We start from the raw sequence: 15,111 nt of genomic DNA, 5'->3' as shown, positions 1-15,111 counted from the left end.
GTATGACGTCAGTGATCACCCAAGGCTCTTGACATGAGCTGCCTAGGCTATGGAAGCCTTTTGATTCCACAAACTCCATCAGTATTTAGACAAGGCCATAAGCAAATTGGAAGTTCTCTTCTCCCTTCAGAGAAAGGTACCTCCTTCTTGATGGTCCCTTCTGTCCACTGGGGTCTTACTCACAGAGATCCTTCATATAGATCATTTTTTCCCACAGTGTCTTGGTTTTCCATGCCTGAAATGCTCTCATGGGCTTTTCAGCTAGACCAGAATGTCATAAAGGCTGATTCTAAGGTCAGAGTGCTCCTTAAAGCAGTTGTTATTCTATGAGTCTGTTGTGTGGACTGCTTCCTGTGTCAGCATTCACTCCTTTTTAATTCTGTCTATTATTATTACCAGACCCTTAACCTATCCATATAATCACTTTAACACTTCAGATGGTATTTTTACCACCCAGCTTAAGGGGATTTGGAAAGGCCCCACCTTTTAATATCACAACAGCAACTCAGCTTCAACATGAAATTTGGAGTGAACACATTCAAACCATAGCACTAAGTTTATAACCTTGGGCAAGTCACTTAATCTTTCTATCCTTCAGTTTCCTCTTACATAAAATAGGGGCCCTAACAGTGCTTACCAGGCATTGCTGTTACAATAATCACATGAGATAATACATACAAAACATTCATCACTATGTTATCATGCGACAAATGCGTTAGTATTATATTATAAAGGATCTTTCCACTATCATTGCTACTATTTGGCAACCATGGAAATTAGGAAAAGGCCCTCAAACCAAAGGTAACACTATCAACAAAAGAAATATGAGTAGTTCCACTAAGAGCTCAAAGGAAAATGAAGAAACTCAAATATATATGAGCAATCAGAATGCTAAAAAGAATTTACAAATAGATATAAAACTGGTGTCCTAATCAATTGTCACAACAAACTGGGAAGCTTAAACAATAAACATTGATTTAAGAGACTGGAAGTTAATAAATAGAATCCCAGCATATCAGGTTCTAATAAGGTCTCTTCTAACAGCACTAATCAATCACATCTCGAGGGCCCCATCCTCATGACTCATCTAACCCCATTATCTCTAAAGGCCTCATCTCCAAATACCATCACACTGGGGTCTAGGGTTTTGACACAGGATTCTGGGAGACACATGAACATTCAATCCATAACATTCTGTACCCAAGCCCCCAAGATGCACAGCCTTCTTGCATGTAAAATATATTCATTCTATACCAGGAGCCCCAAAAGTCTTAACTCATTCCAGCATGAATTCTAACGTTGAAAACCCAAAGTTATTTAAATATAATCTAAATCAGATATGGGTGAGACTGCAGGCAAAATTCATCCTAGAGCAAAATTCTTCTTCAGCTATGAAGCTGAAACCAGGCAAGTTACATGCTTTCAAAATACATGGTGGAGAGGTATGGGGCAATCACATTCCCTACGGGAGAAATCAGAAACAGGAAGAGGTGACAGGTCCCAAACAAGTCCAGAACTTAACAAGAAAAATTCCATCTTAAGCCTGGAGATTACTCTCTTAAATCAATGGTCTGTCTTCCAAGCCCACTGGAGGGGCAGCGTCACCTCCACAGCTCTGTGGTATAACTCCACACCTGAGGCCCTGAGAGTTGTCATTCTGGACTGCTGCAATCTAGGGGAAATCAAGGAGAAAACAACCTTGCCCTGTGGGCCAGTGGTGGAAGTGGTACATCTGACAGTCTCTGAATCACCTTTGGGGTCATTCTTCCTTTTTCTGGAAGAATAGTGCGTGTTTTCTCCTCAGGCATTCCATGATCCTTGGGAATGTCTATCCTATGTCTGTCCACCATTGTATTTCTTTTTTTTTTTTTTTTTTTTTTTGGAAGAGGAATGGATCATTAAACTTTATTGGTAGTGACATCTGTTGCAAAGGTTTATTCCAATCAAATTTGCAGTACATATAATATCACACTTTCTTGTTGAGAAAAACTCTGACCATTGTATAGATGCTGACTTAAGAGAAATATAAGCCTCTACATAAGGCAAGTAAGAGTCTGAATCGTAGGAATTCAACCAATAGGAGATACCTACAAAAAAATCAATTCAACAAACTATTTTTAAAGATACACAAGAAACCCAAAGAAGTCAGCCTTTGTGGAAAGCTGATATGCATATTTTATTTAATAGACATAATGTGCAACTGAAAGAACTGTGTATTTCCAGGGGGAATTAAGACAATGTATACCTGGGATTAGCACCTAGAAAGTACATAGGAAAAGAAAAAAGGGGGAGGGGAGAGAGGGAAAGCTTTCTACTGAAATCCTTTGGGCCCGGCCTACTCTGGCATCTGTGGGAACTCATGACCTTCCACGTGAACTTGGTGACCAGCTGACAATCGTGCTTAATGATACAAGTGTCAAGCTTGGAAATTTAAATAAAGAGTTCTGTTCCAAAATTGCTACACTGACCTGTGGTGCACTGAGGAAGACACTGGGAAAACAAGAAGACTTCTCTCAACTGCTTATGTGATGTGCCACTGTTCAAGGGCGGTGCCTTGGGGAATCACAACTTCAGCAGGACGCTGATCACCGACTGGAAGCAGCAGCATCAAGGGTCCGTCTGTGTCAGGAAAGGGTCCACTCAGATTTGAAAAGGTTCCGGACTTCAGGTAGCTACGGAGCCTCACTGAATGGGACACCAGTTAACATTACAGTGTGCACTGAACAGCGCGTTGTTCTTTGGTTACATCGTATGAACTACCAGGAGGATAATTCCCTAGTGACCAAAGAGACCAGTGGTTCTTCACTGGGGGTGATTCTGCCTCCTGGAAACATCTGGCAATGTCTAGAGACAGCATTTCACAGCTATGGGGGTGCTACCAGGATAGCACAATGCACAGGGCAGCCCCCCACCCAACAAAACATTCTCGGGCCACAGACAGCAACAGTTCTGAGGTTGAAAACCCCCAGAGGCTGCTACACCATTGTATTTCATTGTATCATCCAATCTTTCTTTTATGCTCATGTCATTTCTGTTTGTGCTTCAGTACTAAAAAGTAAATTATACCTCTTTCAAAAGAATCTCCAAAGTATAAGACAATTCTACTGAATGTTCATTTAATAAAAATTAATCATTTCTTCAACAAACCTAATACCTAGTCCAAATTCAAAGTTTCCCAGCAGTTCAAATAAAATGACTTTTACCACTGATCTTTCCAAACCAGTATCCAATATGTCTTGCTCCTGTTCCTGTGCTACTGTTGGAAAAAAAAAATTTGTCACTGACCTGTAGAAAAGATAGAACTAGATGACCTATAAAATGTCATCCTCTGTATTAATCTATGTGATTCTTTGTGGTATTTGTCTTGTTCATCTCTTCTCTACCCTTGCTGGACACAGAAAGCTATAACTAAAAATTTGATTATATTCAGTATGAATATAACATCAGTGATGATAAGGTTAATTTCTCAGCTCTCCAATGGAGCTACCAGCAACTTACAAAGCATTGAGCTATATTATGCATTAAATATCTTTTTTTTTTTTTGACAGGCCGAGTGGACAGTGAGAGAGAGAGAGAGACAGAGAGAAAGGTCTTCCTTTTGCCGTTGGTTCACCCTCCAGTGGCCGGCGCGGCCGGCGCGCTGCGGCCAGCGCACCGCGCTGATCCGATGGCAGGAGCCAGGAGCCAGGTGCTTTTCCTGGTCTCCCATGGGGTGCAGGGCCCAAGCACTTGGGCCATCCTCCACTGCACTCCCTGGCCACAGCAGAGAGCTGGCCTGGAAGAGGGGCAACCGGGACAGAATCCGGCGCCCCAACCGGGACTAGAACCCAGGTGTGCCAGCGCCGCTAGGCGGAGGATTAGCCTAGTGAGCCGTGGCGCCGGCCTGCATTAAATATCTTTTGAGGGAGTAACCTGCAATCTCTATGATGACTTGAAACATGACATCAATAATTAAACAAATACTATAGAATCTTCAACAACACCTCTAGGAAGACCTCCTTTAGAAAACAAACTGAACGTCGCCACTTTTGTTCAAAACTGGACCTTCAAATCACAGTGCTTTTCTTTCAATGTCCAGACCCGTGATGCTGCTGCCAGCAAAGTTGACCACAGTACTGTCCAGTGTGAAAAGTGCAGTGACAGTTCCTGGTCTCTGAGGACGTTCCCCCAGTTCCTCTGCTTTTCCTCTCCTAACTCCATGGCCTTTCCTTCTGTAGTCCTTCTTTGAATCCTTCATGTTTTATTCCCCCTAGGGAGCTCAAAAATGAACACAATATTCCGAGCAAGTACTGTGAGACTTAAATTTGATGATTTAGGGAGTTCACAATTGTGAAATGGATTTGCAAATTTGAATCAAGAAACTTAAATTCAGAAGAACACTGGCCCCAAGGATCCATGAAACATCAGTTTTTAAGTCCTATTTTGAGTACTTCTTAATCTACAGCAATTATTGTTCATGAAATCAATCTGATGATATGATGCATAGAGAAGTCATTGTGACTGCATCACAGTAACGTTCCACTTAGTGAACTGCTTGAACCAAAACTCAAGTGTGATCAAGGCTCCCTGAAACCCAGCTGACCTGCAAATCTGCATCCGAACCTCCTACCTGGAAAAAGAAATGACCTTTGAAAATCAAGTTGAAAAACATAGTTAGGTATCTCAATGACGAGTTCTTTGAAAGCACAAAGCGGAAGTGAAGAAAGTATACAAAGTACTGGCTATGGGGGAAGGGGTTAACTTGAATCAAAACTGGTTCAAGTTCACCAAAGTCATTTTCCTCAAAGTAAAGCAGACAAAGTGAGGACAGAAATCTCCAGCAGCCAAGGAATGTTCAGTTGTCCTCAGCTGGAGTGAGGCCACCCCAGTCTTACAAAAGCAGGTCTCTGCCAGTGATTCACAAATACTCATTTACTTAGATTTGAAGATCTTTCTTAGAAGAGGTAATAAGCTCATTTTATGAACATAAAGGACAGGGCAACAAGTAACATAGGGAAGTAAATATCATCTTGATGCCAGGAAGATTTTTTTATTACAGTAAAGTATGCATCACATAATTTTACCATTTTAACCATTTTCCAGTATACGGTTCATTGGCATTAAGCACACTCACATTGTGTTCTAACCCTCACCACTATCTTTCTCCAGAACTTTTTCATTGTCTTAAAACAAAACTCATACACATACTAAACAGTAAGTCTTCATCCCCCCCCCTTCAAGCCCCTGATAATCACTATTCTACCTTCTGTCTCTATGAATTTAACTGTTTGAGATCCCTTACACAAGCAGAGTCATATAATTCAATAAAAATTACAGGAGGCTGTTGTTTTGCACAACGCTCCTGAGCAGATCAGGCTAAAAATCAAAATGGGTCATTGACACTCAAGTTCCATGGCACCAAGCTGAAACTCAGCTGCTTGTTTGACCTTCCAAGAAATTAGGATTACAGAGATAACAGCAAAATTTCCCAAACAGGCCAGTTCCAACTGGCATCATAATAAACTCCCTCTTCTTGAATCCCTACATAGAAAAGGCAACCTAAAGTAATGTGATGTTGACCAATCAGTTAGTTTCCTATTGCTCCAGCTCTCTGTTCCCGCCTTACAAGGAAAGCCACTTTGAAATGACTAATTCGCTTTTTTTTTCTTTTGTTTCTGCTGTCTTCAGCCTTTCTGTGTCTATAAAAAACAATGTCTGCTTCTGGCCCATTAGAACACTTGTATTTTTATGGAATGAACTGCTGCCTGATTCTAGAATCAAGAAAAAAAATCCAATTAAGATCTTTGAACTGTTCCAGTTTTGTCCCTTGACAATACAGCCTACAACCTTCTGTGTCTAGTTTATTACATTTGGCATAATATATTCAAAGTTCATCCACACTATAGCATATATCAGAATTTCATTCTTTTATGAGACTAATATTCCAGTGTATGCGGAGATCACATTTTGTTTACCTATTCATCCAGTTCAATCAATGCACAGTTGTTTCCAGCTTTTGGCCATTGTGAATAATGTTATGAATATGGGTGTGCTGATACTTGTTCAAGTTCATACTTTCAGTTGTTTTAGGTGTGTACCCAGAAGTAGAACTGCTAGGTCAGAGAGTAATTTTATGTCTAATTTTTTGAGGATGCCCATATTGTTTTCCGTAGCTTCTATACTTCTTTACATTCTAACAAGGAATATAGAAGAATTCTAATTTCCCAACATCCTGGCCTATACTTGTTATTTTCTGATGCTTTTTTGTAAAGGTAATCATTCATGAGTATGAATGGAACATTTTAAATAGTCCTGTACCATGGTGGAATCAGCCTTCTAACAGATTAGATCAATGGACATGTTCAGCTATGCAGGTTATACACTGTACAAATATGTTAGGTCTCAGGGTGAATATAGACTAAAATCCAGCATGTTTCATTTTCCAAGATGCAAACTCCCACTTCTGGGAGAAGGCAGAAACTTTGTATTCCTAGAAAATATTTCAGCTTGCCAAGCCATACCCAGAGGGTCACCTATTTTTAATATAGACTAAGGCACTCACAAAAGCCATTCGTTATACTGGCTGGCTGACTCTCCCCACTGTAGATAGAACAGATTAATGCACAGGGTACCATCTAATCCAACTGGATGACTGGCTGTCAAGATTCCTTTCCAATGGTGGTATTTTGTGGATCTCTTGGATGGTTTTACAGAATAATCCCCAAATTCAGACACTTCTCATATTGACAGGCAAGGTCTATATACTCTCCCCTTGAATCTGGGATGTATGACTTTTTGACTAATGGAACTGTGCAGAGTTGACATGGTTAAAAAACTGGCAGCTTCTACTTCCTGTCTCTTGGGACACTCATTCTTGGAACTCAGCCACCACACTGTAAAGAAGCCCAAACCACCTTGCTGAGAGATGCATGTGGAGAAAAGCCAACACCCAATACCAAACAAGTGAACCCTCTTAAAAATACACCCTCTGGGGCTGGCACTGTGGCACAGTGGGTTAACACCCTGGCCTGAAGTGCCAGCATCCCCATATGGGTGCCTGTTCAAGACCCGGCTGCTCCTCTTCTGATCCAGCTCTCTGCTGTGGCCTGGGAAAGCAGTAGGAGATGACTCAAGTCCTTGGGCCCCTGCACCCACGTGGGAGACCCAGAAGAAGCTCCTGGCTTCAGATCAGCACAGCTCCAGCAGTTGAGGCCAATTAGGGAGTGAACCAGTGGATGGAAGACCTCTCTCTCTCTCTCTGTAACTCTGACTTTCAAATAAATAAATCTTAAAAAAAAAAAAATACACCCTCCCAAGCCTGGCACTGTGGTGCAGCAGGTTAAGCTGATGGCTGCAATGCAGGCATCCCATATGGGAGCATTGGATCCAGCACCCTGCTAATGCACCTGGAAAAGCAGCAGAAGATGGCCCAAGTACTTGGACCCCTGCCACCCATGTGGGAGACCTGGAGCTCCTGGAGACCTGGCACCTGTTTTCAGCTTGGTCCAATCCAAGCCATTGTGGGCAGTGAACCAGTGGATGAAAGATCCAGCTCTCTCTCCTCCTCTCCCTCTCCAATTGCCTCTCAAGCAAATAAATCAACAACAACAACAACAAAAGGTGCACCCAAGCTCTATGAGCAGAGTTGATATGTCTCAGACAAGCCCTACCCAAATTGCAGATTGATGAGCAAAGTAATGACTGCTGTGGCTTTCAGCTCCTACGTTGCAACCAGACAGCCTGTGATACCAAGGGACCAGCGTCCCAACATCAGGGTTCCACCATGTGCTGACACCAGCAGGGCACCGAGAGACCTAGAGGTAGGCCTTTGCCTTGCCTCCAATTTTCATCCTCCCTCATCTCGCCTACCACTCCTCAGTTTAGGAGAAAGTCCTTGCCATGACAAAGACACCAAGAATGACCTTCTGCAGGGTCTGTCCCTTCATTCTGTGGGTTTCTTTAAGAATGCTGGGACTCCATTGAGCCACACTCCCTGGGCTAGGAGCCCAAGAGCGCTGCTTCAAGGACCAGGATGGAAACAACCCTCACTTGATCCAGTAAAATTTGCTGCCCACAGGACTCCCTAATTTCCTATGCACTGAAGAGGCAGCCCACAGCCAAGGAAGGGGGGTGGGGCGCAGCAACATAGAGGATAGCACCCTGGGCCCTGGGTCTGGGTCTGGGTCCAGTTGCTCCATCACAGATCGAATTCACGGGCACCCACTGATCCAGGGGCTGAGGGACTCCGCAGGGGGCCTCCCTCCTCGCCCCCATCCCCCCAGCTTCGTTTCAGGAAGGAAAGAGTTAAAAGACCGTGGCCCATCAGCTCAGTGTCTGTGCGTGGCCGCCTCCCCGGAGGGGTGGAAGGCTGGATCCCAGAGCGCAGCCGAAGGTCTGGGAGCCTGGGAGGGACGCGGAGGCCGGGCGGGAGGCGTGTTCCTTTGCAGCTGCCTTTTTACTTGCGAAGCCCTTGCGCGCCGACGCTCATCTCCCGGGTCTGGCTGGCGGAGAGGAGCTGGAGACGCTCCCTCGGACCCACCCGGTCGTCGCCGGAGGCTGCAGGCTCGGCGGGACCGCCCCCGGAGAAGCCGAGCCCTGCCCGGGAAGTTTGCCGAAAGTCCAGGCAGCTGTGCAGCCGGGGCCGCCGCCGCGCGGGAGTCCGGGACACGGGCCACGCTCCGCGGCGCCCAGCCTCGCGGGTTCCGGCCGCCTCTCGCCCAGGCGCCTTGCGGACCCGGCCGCCAAGCAACACGGTGGGTTCACGTCTTTCCTATCCGGACAGGGACCCGGGCGGCGTGGGGAAGCGACGCCTGGACCCCTCGGTGGGGAGGAACCGGGGGCTGGGGACCCACTGCGCTGGGGGCTGCACCCACCTGCCCAAGGGCGCCCCTTCCGAAAAGTCTCGGGGTTCAGGGAGCCGATCGAAAGCATCTCACCTCCCCAGGCGGGATTCGGACCTTGAGTGAAAGGAAGCCCGGAGCTCTCCCTGGAGTCCCCTTTCCCCGGCGTGAGAGAACTTTGAGGAACATCACGCCCAGTCGCTTGCTCCAAAGTCTCCTCCGGAAGCAGGCTCCGGTCTTTCCTTACTGGCTTGCTTCTCTGCTCCCCACACACCCCGGGGAAGCCAAGGGTAGCCAAGGGCGCTCGCTGGGTGCGAGGGACTGATGTCCTTGGAAACCCCCAGTGCTGGGGGTTTTCGAAACCTGCCTGGGGCGGGGGGCGGGGGTGTTCTGGGCGTTTTGTTCTGGCATTCCTTTAAAGGGCACTTGTTGCCTTTCACGTGCAGGAAACTTTCTAGATCATCAGTCCTTATTTACCCCCACCCTAATGGCTGACCCCTGATGGAGTAGGGGCTGGGAAGGAAAGAACAGCCCGGCGCTGTCACTCAGAGGAGTTGCTAATTTCTTACCCAGAGAGCAAAAACCACAGAAAACTTGTAAAAAAAAAAAAAGTTCTTAGTTTGCATGGGTTTTTTTTCTCCACTTGTTTGTGGTCCTTTCCCTCACTCCACTGACACCCCCCCCACACACACACACCTTTTCTACATGTTAACTAACTGAGAAACACCTTGGCAATCATGTAAATTACCTACACTCATGCCATTTTGGTAAGTTTGGAATTTCCAAATTACTAATTCCAGGTCAACTTTGATCCTGAAGACCCAATATGTTAAATGGCTGATGTGTATTCATAAGGATTCAGCTCTCTTAATAACAGCGCCTGCAGTCTGGCAAACTTGTAGACCCCAAATAAGAATAACCCTGCATCTACATGCCCTTCAGGCTTTGACCATGCCCTTCAGGTTTGAAACCCAGCTGTTTTGCTGCAGCTGTGACTGGTGATGACTGATGGCTGAGAGCACCGCTTCACCCTGGTCCCCAGAAGCTAGCTGCAGACCCGTCTTTAGAGGAACACGCACTGGAGAGGGTTCTTTGGTTTGGTTTTGCATGTTTTGCCCAATGCCAATTATGTCTTAGTTTTGTAGCTTGATCTGTGTGCAAAGCAGACAGAGATGTCATTGGAAATGATTTCTTTGACGGTGCCCTTGTTGGAAAAGGGAAGGAGGGCTGTTTTAATGGTAGCTGGCTCGGGACATAAGAAGCCACAGCCCTGGCCTTCGTGGCTCCTGCCGGGATCAGCTGACCAAGCAAATCAGCTTCTCATGCTGAAAGCGCATGTGGAACCTTGGTGAGTGGCATGATACCCGCCGCAGCCAGGTCGACTCACGAAATAGCTTCATGGCTGACCCTAACGGGCAAACAGCCATTCCATTTCTCAAAAAGGCCTTCTTGTTCACATTTCTCAGAACCCTGTTACTGAAGGTTCCATTCCGATTGAGAAACTGAGAGGCATTAGTCACTAAATAGCACAAGATAGAAAAGTATTTAGTTCTTTTCTCCCGTTTCTGTGCTCTCAAGGGGAGAACACTCAGCTTTGCCCTTGGGGTCCTGGTCTCCACTTTGGGATGGAAGTGGTGGCATTTGGTATCATTATTGGGTCAGATACTCACTCCTGGCTGTAAGAAAGATGGAAAAACTACAAACTACTTACAAGTAAGCCCAGCCAAAGTTGATAGGTATGTGGTGTGCATGTACCTTTGAACATTTTATACTTTTTATTATTTAATCAGACTGAGTCAAGTCCTATGGCTCAGTGAGGTACTCGTATTATAACCGTCCAGCCGCTTCCTCGTAGTGGATTTCCTCAAGACTCGACTTCCCCCTGAGTAAGATGGTGACGTCACCCCCTCTGCCTAGAGTTGTGATGCTCAGGGCTGACAGCAGATACTTTTATGATGTGTTACTGTACGTAAAATGCTGTGATTGTCTCCAGATCCTGAGGGGGAAACACCACTGTGAAAGACCAAAATATGCAGTACTCGCACTTTATATTTACCGTGTGCCCTCTCTACAGCTCAAATCAGTCCTCTTCTATCTACACACTGATGAAGCCTAACCTTTACTGATTCCCAAGATAACTTTCAAAATTCCTAATCTTGTATAGACTTGGGAATAGGACACAATTTTTAAAAACTGAATTATGACCTGGGCACATAGGTCATAGATGCATACAAACACCATTGCATAAATGAGATCGTCATTTCGAGATTCATATAGTCCCGCAGAAAAGGAAATATGTGAAATATCAAAACCAGAGAAGTTGTTTTTGTTTACTTTTGACTATTCTGTTACCACCAACCTCCCTTGTTTGCCCAATGTCTTGTCTTTAAGGATTCAAAAAAGAAACCTAGACTTCCTGGGCAAGAGGGACCACTTGCTGCTCTCTTCAAGTACTTAAAAAAAAAAAAAAAGGAAAAAAAAATACACCAGATGGTCTTTCGAAAATGTTTAACCACTCTCCCACGTCTGTTGCTTCATCTAAACTTTGGAGACTTCTTTAAAACATTTTAGGTACAAATAAGGCACAAGAATGAGAGACAGGATGATCTAGTGGTGAAGAGCTTGGGCCTGAGTCAAGCTGACCTGCCCTGGAATCACAGCACGGACACCCACCACCTGTGGCCTTGAGAAACTATTTCACCTGCCAGACCCTCAGTTTCCCCTAAAAGGGGTCTTCAAAAAGTTTATGGAAAGTGCATGGTATGAAAAATTTATGCATGGGTTCTAAAAGTATTTTGCATCAAAATAAGCTTATCTTGTAATTCATTTTTTTCCATTAACTTTTTGAAGTCCCTTCCTCCTTCCCAGGATCAGCGTATGGATTAAAGGTCTTTAGGCATATAAAGTACTCAGCACAGACTGAAATACAATAAATGTAGCTATACAGGATGTTTAAAAGTTGGCCTAGGAACAGATATCTCTGGAAAAGCCAGGTAGTATAAGAAGATTGGGCAAGTCCATCACTCCCACTTTGCTCATATCATGATAATAATTTCTAGAGAATGGAAAGGTGAAAACCTAGTAGAACATGTAGATTTTACACATAGATCAAGGCTTTCAAAATAAAGATGTTGTCAATTATATCATTTTAATCGAAACTGAGATTGTTAAATGCGTTCTGACTTTAAATTAGCATTTTTAACACTTTATATGGCTACCTGTGCTGCATTTTTATTTCATTTTTTATTTAAAAGAAACAGAATCTTCATCTGTTGGTTCACTCCCCAAATGCCTACAACAGCTAGGCCTCGGCCAGGCCTCGGCCAGGAACCCAAAACTCAATCTGTGTCTCCCTCATAGGTGGCAGGAACCCAACTACTTGAACCATCACCTCCTATGTTTCAGGGTACACTTTAGCCAGAGGCTAGAACTGGAAGCAGAGCTGGGATTCAAAGCTAGGCCTTGTGAAATGAGACGCAGGCATGCCACTTCATCTCAGCGTGACTGCTGAGTGAAATGTCTACCCACCGTGCTGCATTTTATTCTTATGCTCATTATTCACCATGATTAAAATAGCACATATTTTGGAACATTCAATTTTTAATTTCAGAATTCACAATTTTATGCCTCAATACTATGCAACTTTTACTTGGCATTTAATACGTTTTCTCTTTCAGTAATAAAATTTTGTATCACACTGAAGACTTCTAATTGAGGGTAGAGAAAAAAAATACACTTGAAGGAAAAACTGACATATCCTCTCCATATCATGATCTAGATATCAGTAAAGCTATGGATAGAGATGAGGTAAAGAAGGAGATAGAGGTGGGGATGAAGATAATACATATGATGGATATAGAGATGAAGACGGAGATGATAGGGATGGAGGTGGAGGTAACGTAGGTGATTGAGACAGAGGTAGAGATGGAGATAATAGAGATGATAGAGGTGAAGATAGGGATGAGAGAGGCAAAGAGCTTGCCCTAGTACAAATTCAATCTTTTCTGGCTGTGTCATGGCATGAGGTGAACTATCATGGTGTGTCTTACCTAATTATCTAACATATCCTATATTTTAATTGATGCAGTAAATAATCACTGACTGTGACCTTTTTAGCAGATGAGGTTATAAAAATTTTTCCTCTTTTTCCAGGTGGGGAAAAAAAAACCTGAAGGTATAAAAGCAACACAGTGAGCAACATTTCCTCAGATTTTCTCTGAAGATGGAAACCTTTTGCCTCAGGGCATCCTTTTGGCTGGTACTGATTGGATGTGTGATCAGTGATAATCCTGAGAGATACAGCACAAATCTAAGCAATCATATGGACGAATTCACTACTTTTCATGGGCCAGAGCTCAACCTCCTGGTCACCACTCATCGACCCACCAATTTGGTCCTCCCCAGCAATGGTTCAAGGCACAACTACTGCCCACAGCAGACTAAAATTACTTCAGCTTTCAAATACATTAACACGGTGATATCTTGTACTATTTTCATCGTGGGAATGGTGGGGAATGCAACCCTGCTCAGGATCATTTACCAGAACAAGTGCATGAGGAATGGCCCCAATGCGCTGATAGCCAGCCTTGCCCTTGGAGACCTTATCTACGTGGTCATTGATCTCCCTATCAATGTATTCAAGGTAAGAAGTAACCACAGATGTATTTACAGGTTTGAACACATGCTCAGATTCCACTGCAGACTTTGGAAGTCTTTGGACTTGTGATCTCTGGTTTTCCTGAGACTATTTCTGCTCTCTTAAGACCCAGTGGCATTCGTAAATTTTGCTATATGTAATATGGTACACTTATTTTCTAACTTAATTGCCAGCAAAATAGTATTTCAGGGTTGACTCTTCAAAATCATGGTTTTCCATGAATGGAATTCTCATGTTAGCTAACCTCAAGCTTACTTGTTAGATGGGCAGTTTCAGAAAGACCACTGGGTTTTTCTGAGATTCAGTTTGCTAGGCAAGACCTACTGGGCCCAACAAGTACTTAACATAAATATATTTCCAGTCTTGGTTACTTTCTAATACCATGCTGTTCCAAAGGCAGATATCTACAGGACAGCTTGAAATGAAAAGTACCTATTTTGCATTGGCTCTCTGGGTTGACAGTTAAAGCCAAAGGGCATGCTAGCTTTTCTCAGTTATCTGGCTGACTTAGAGATAATTGGGTCCATGTGATAGCAGGCCAGGCTTGGCCTCCTTGAGGAGTTAACTAACTAGAACCCTTGAAGATAGGCCTGGGGTCACTGCTGTTGCCTTCATTGCTTCTGTTTGCATTTATTAAGTACCCACTGTGTGCCTGTCCCTGATCTAGGCAATAGGGCTCCAAAGAGATAAAGGGAGTATTAAAGGAACTAGATATTCCATATCTGGGCTAGTAGTTATGAAGGAAAATAGCTGCAAAAAATCAAATATACTTAAACGCCAATGAAATTGCATGACGTACCATATTTTATGAAATGTCATTAATCTAAACTCAGAGAAGGCAACTTTTCTCAGTCTTTTTTTTTCTCTTACATATTAACCATAAAAACACATTAAAAGGGCATGGATATTCTGAAATATTACTTTAAATGCCAAATTTCATCAGTTGAAGACATATTTTATATTTCTGATAGGTACACTTAATCTGTGTTGAAATTATACACGTCTTTTAGAAACGTCAGTGGCCTACCCATAAAACTAAAAACAATGATTAAAATTTTGAACATTATAAATAATAAAAACCTTTTGAAATTACACCACACACTGTTTGTAAAATTGAAGAAATTAGACAATGAATAATAAAAAAGAAACATCCATCTCTTTCCACAGAATAGCCTGAATACATGTGTTTTGTATTTGAACTTAAAACAAGATTCTGGAAAAGGAACTATGATGCAAAATTGAAATTAATTTTAAATGTTTAGCATATGCACAGAGCCTTATTTTTTCCACTTTAAAAAGTTATTTTATTTTTATAAAACATTATGTATATCCAACTCTTGGTTTTTCTCTTTAATAATAGATTTGAAAATGTTGACATGGCTTTTTATTCAAAAACTGACTCTTCAGCAGCCACAGTGTGGAGTATTAAACACTGATTATTCCTGTTTTTGTGCAAGTTAATCAGCCCATCGTGGCTGGAAAGGATAATTAACCGTCTCTGAGGGAGCAGCTCCCTGCTATCACTCTGAAGTGCACTACTCAGATTTGACCACGTGCAGAGCAGTTTCTTGCCAAATGTGCATCTGCAGCTGCTGGGAAGGAGACCTTTATCTCTTTGAGGAGCTGCCGCTGATC

General features: G+C 43.4%; 1 protein-coding gene and 1 long non-coding RNA gene across 6 annotated transcripts in view; one reads left to right on the top strand and one right to left on the bottom strand.

Annotated features, from left to right (window-relative positions):
• Nucleotides 1-9,317, bottom strand: part of LOC149125004 (uncharacterized) — a 160,138-nt gene extending 150,821 nt beyond the window's left edge. For 2 of the 4 annotated variants that reach the window (XR_016211903.1, XR_016211902.1), the window contains exon 1: nt 8,916-9,317. This is a non-coding gene — a long non-coding RNA (uncharacterized LOC149125004). Of the gene's footprint in view, nt 1-8,852 lie in introns of all 4 variants that reach the window. The other 2 variants (XR_016211900.1, XR_016211901.1) reach the window with 2 other exon arrangements.
• EDNRA (endothelin receptor type A) overlaps nt 8,024-15,111 on the top strand; it is an 84,228-nt gene continuing 77,140 nt past the window's right edge. The window contains exons 1-2 of one of the 2 annotated variants that reach the window (XM_008267274.5): nt 8,024-8,732; nt 12,972-13,461. In XM_008267274.5, coding sequence (XP_008265496.1) covers nt 13,042-13,461 — 420 coding nt within the window. In that variant the 5' untranslated portion in view covers nt 8,024-8,732; nt 12,972-13,041. Of the gene's footprint in view, nt 8,733-12,971; nt 13,462-15,111 lie in introns of those variants that run through there. The other variant, NM_001105674.1, reaches the window with a different exon arrangement.

This window comes from Oryctolagus cuniculus, chromosome 8 (assembly GCF_051225735.1).
Source record: "Oryctolagus cuniculus isolate XC-2025 breed Fujian yellow rabbit chromosome 8, ASM5122573v1, whole genome shotgun sequence".
NCBI lineage: Eukaryota > Metazoa > Chordata > Mammalia > Lagomorpha > Leporidae > Oryctolagus > Oryctolagus cuniculus.
Note: the sequence above shows the minus strand (reverse complement) of the source record. Positions and strands in the feature narration are given on the sequence as shown.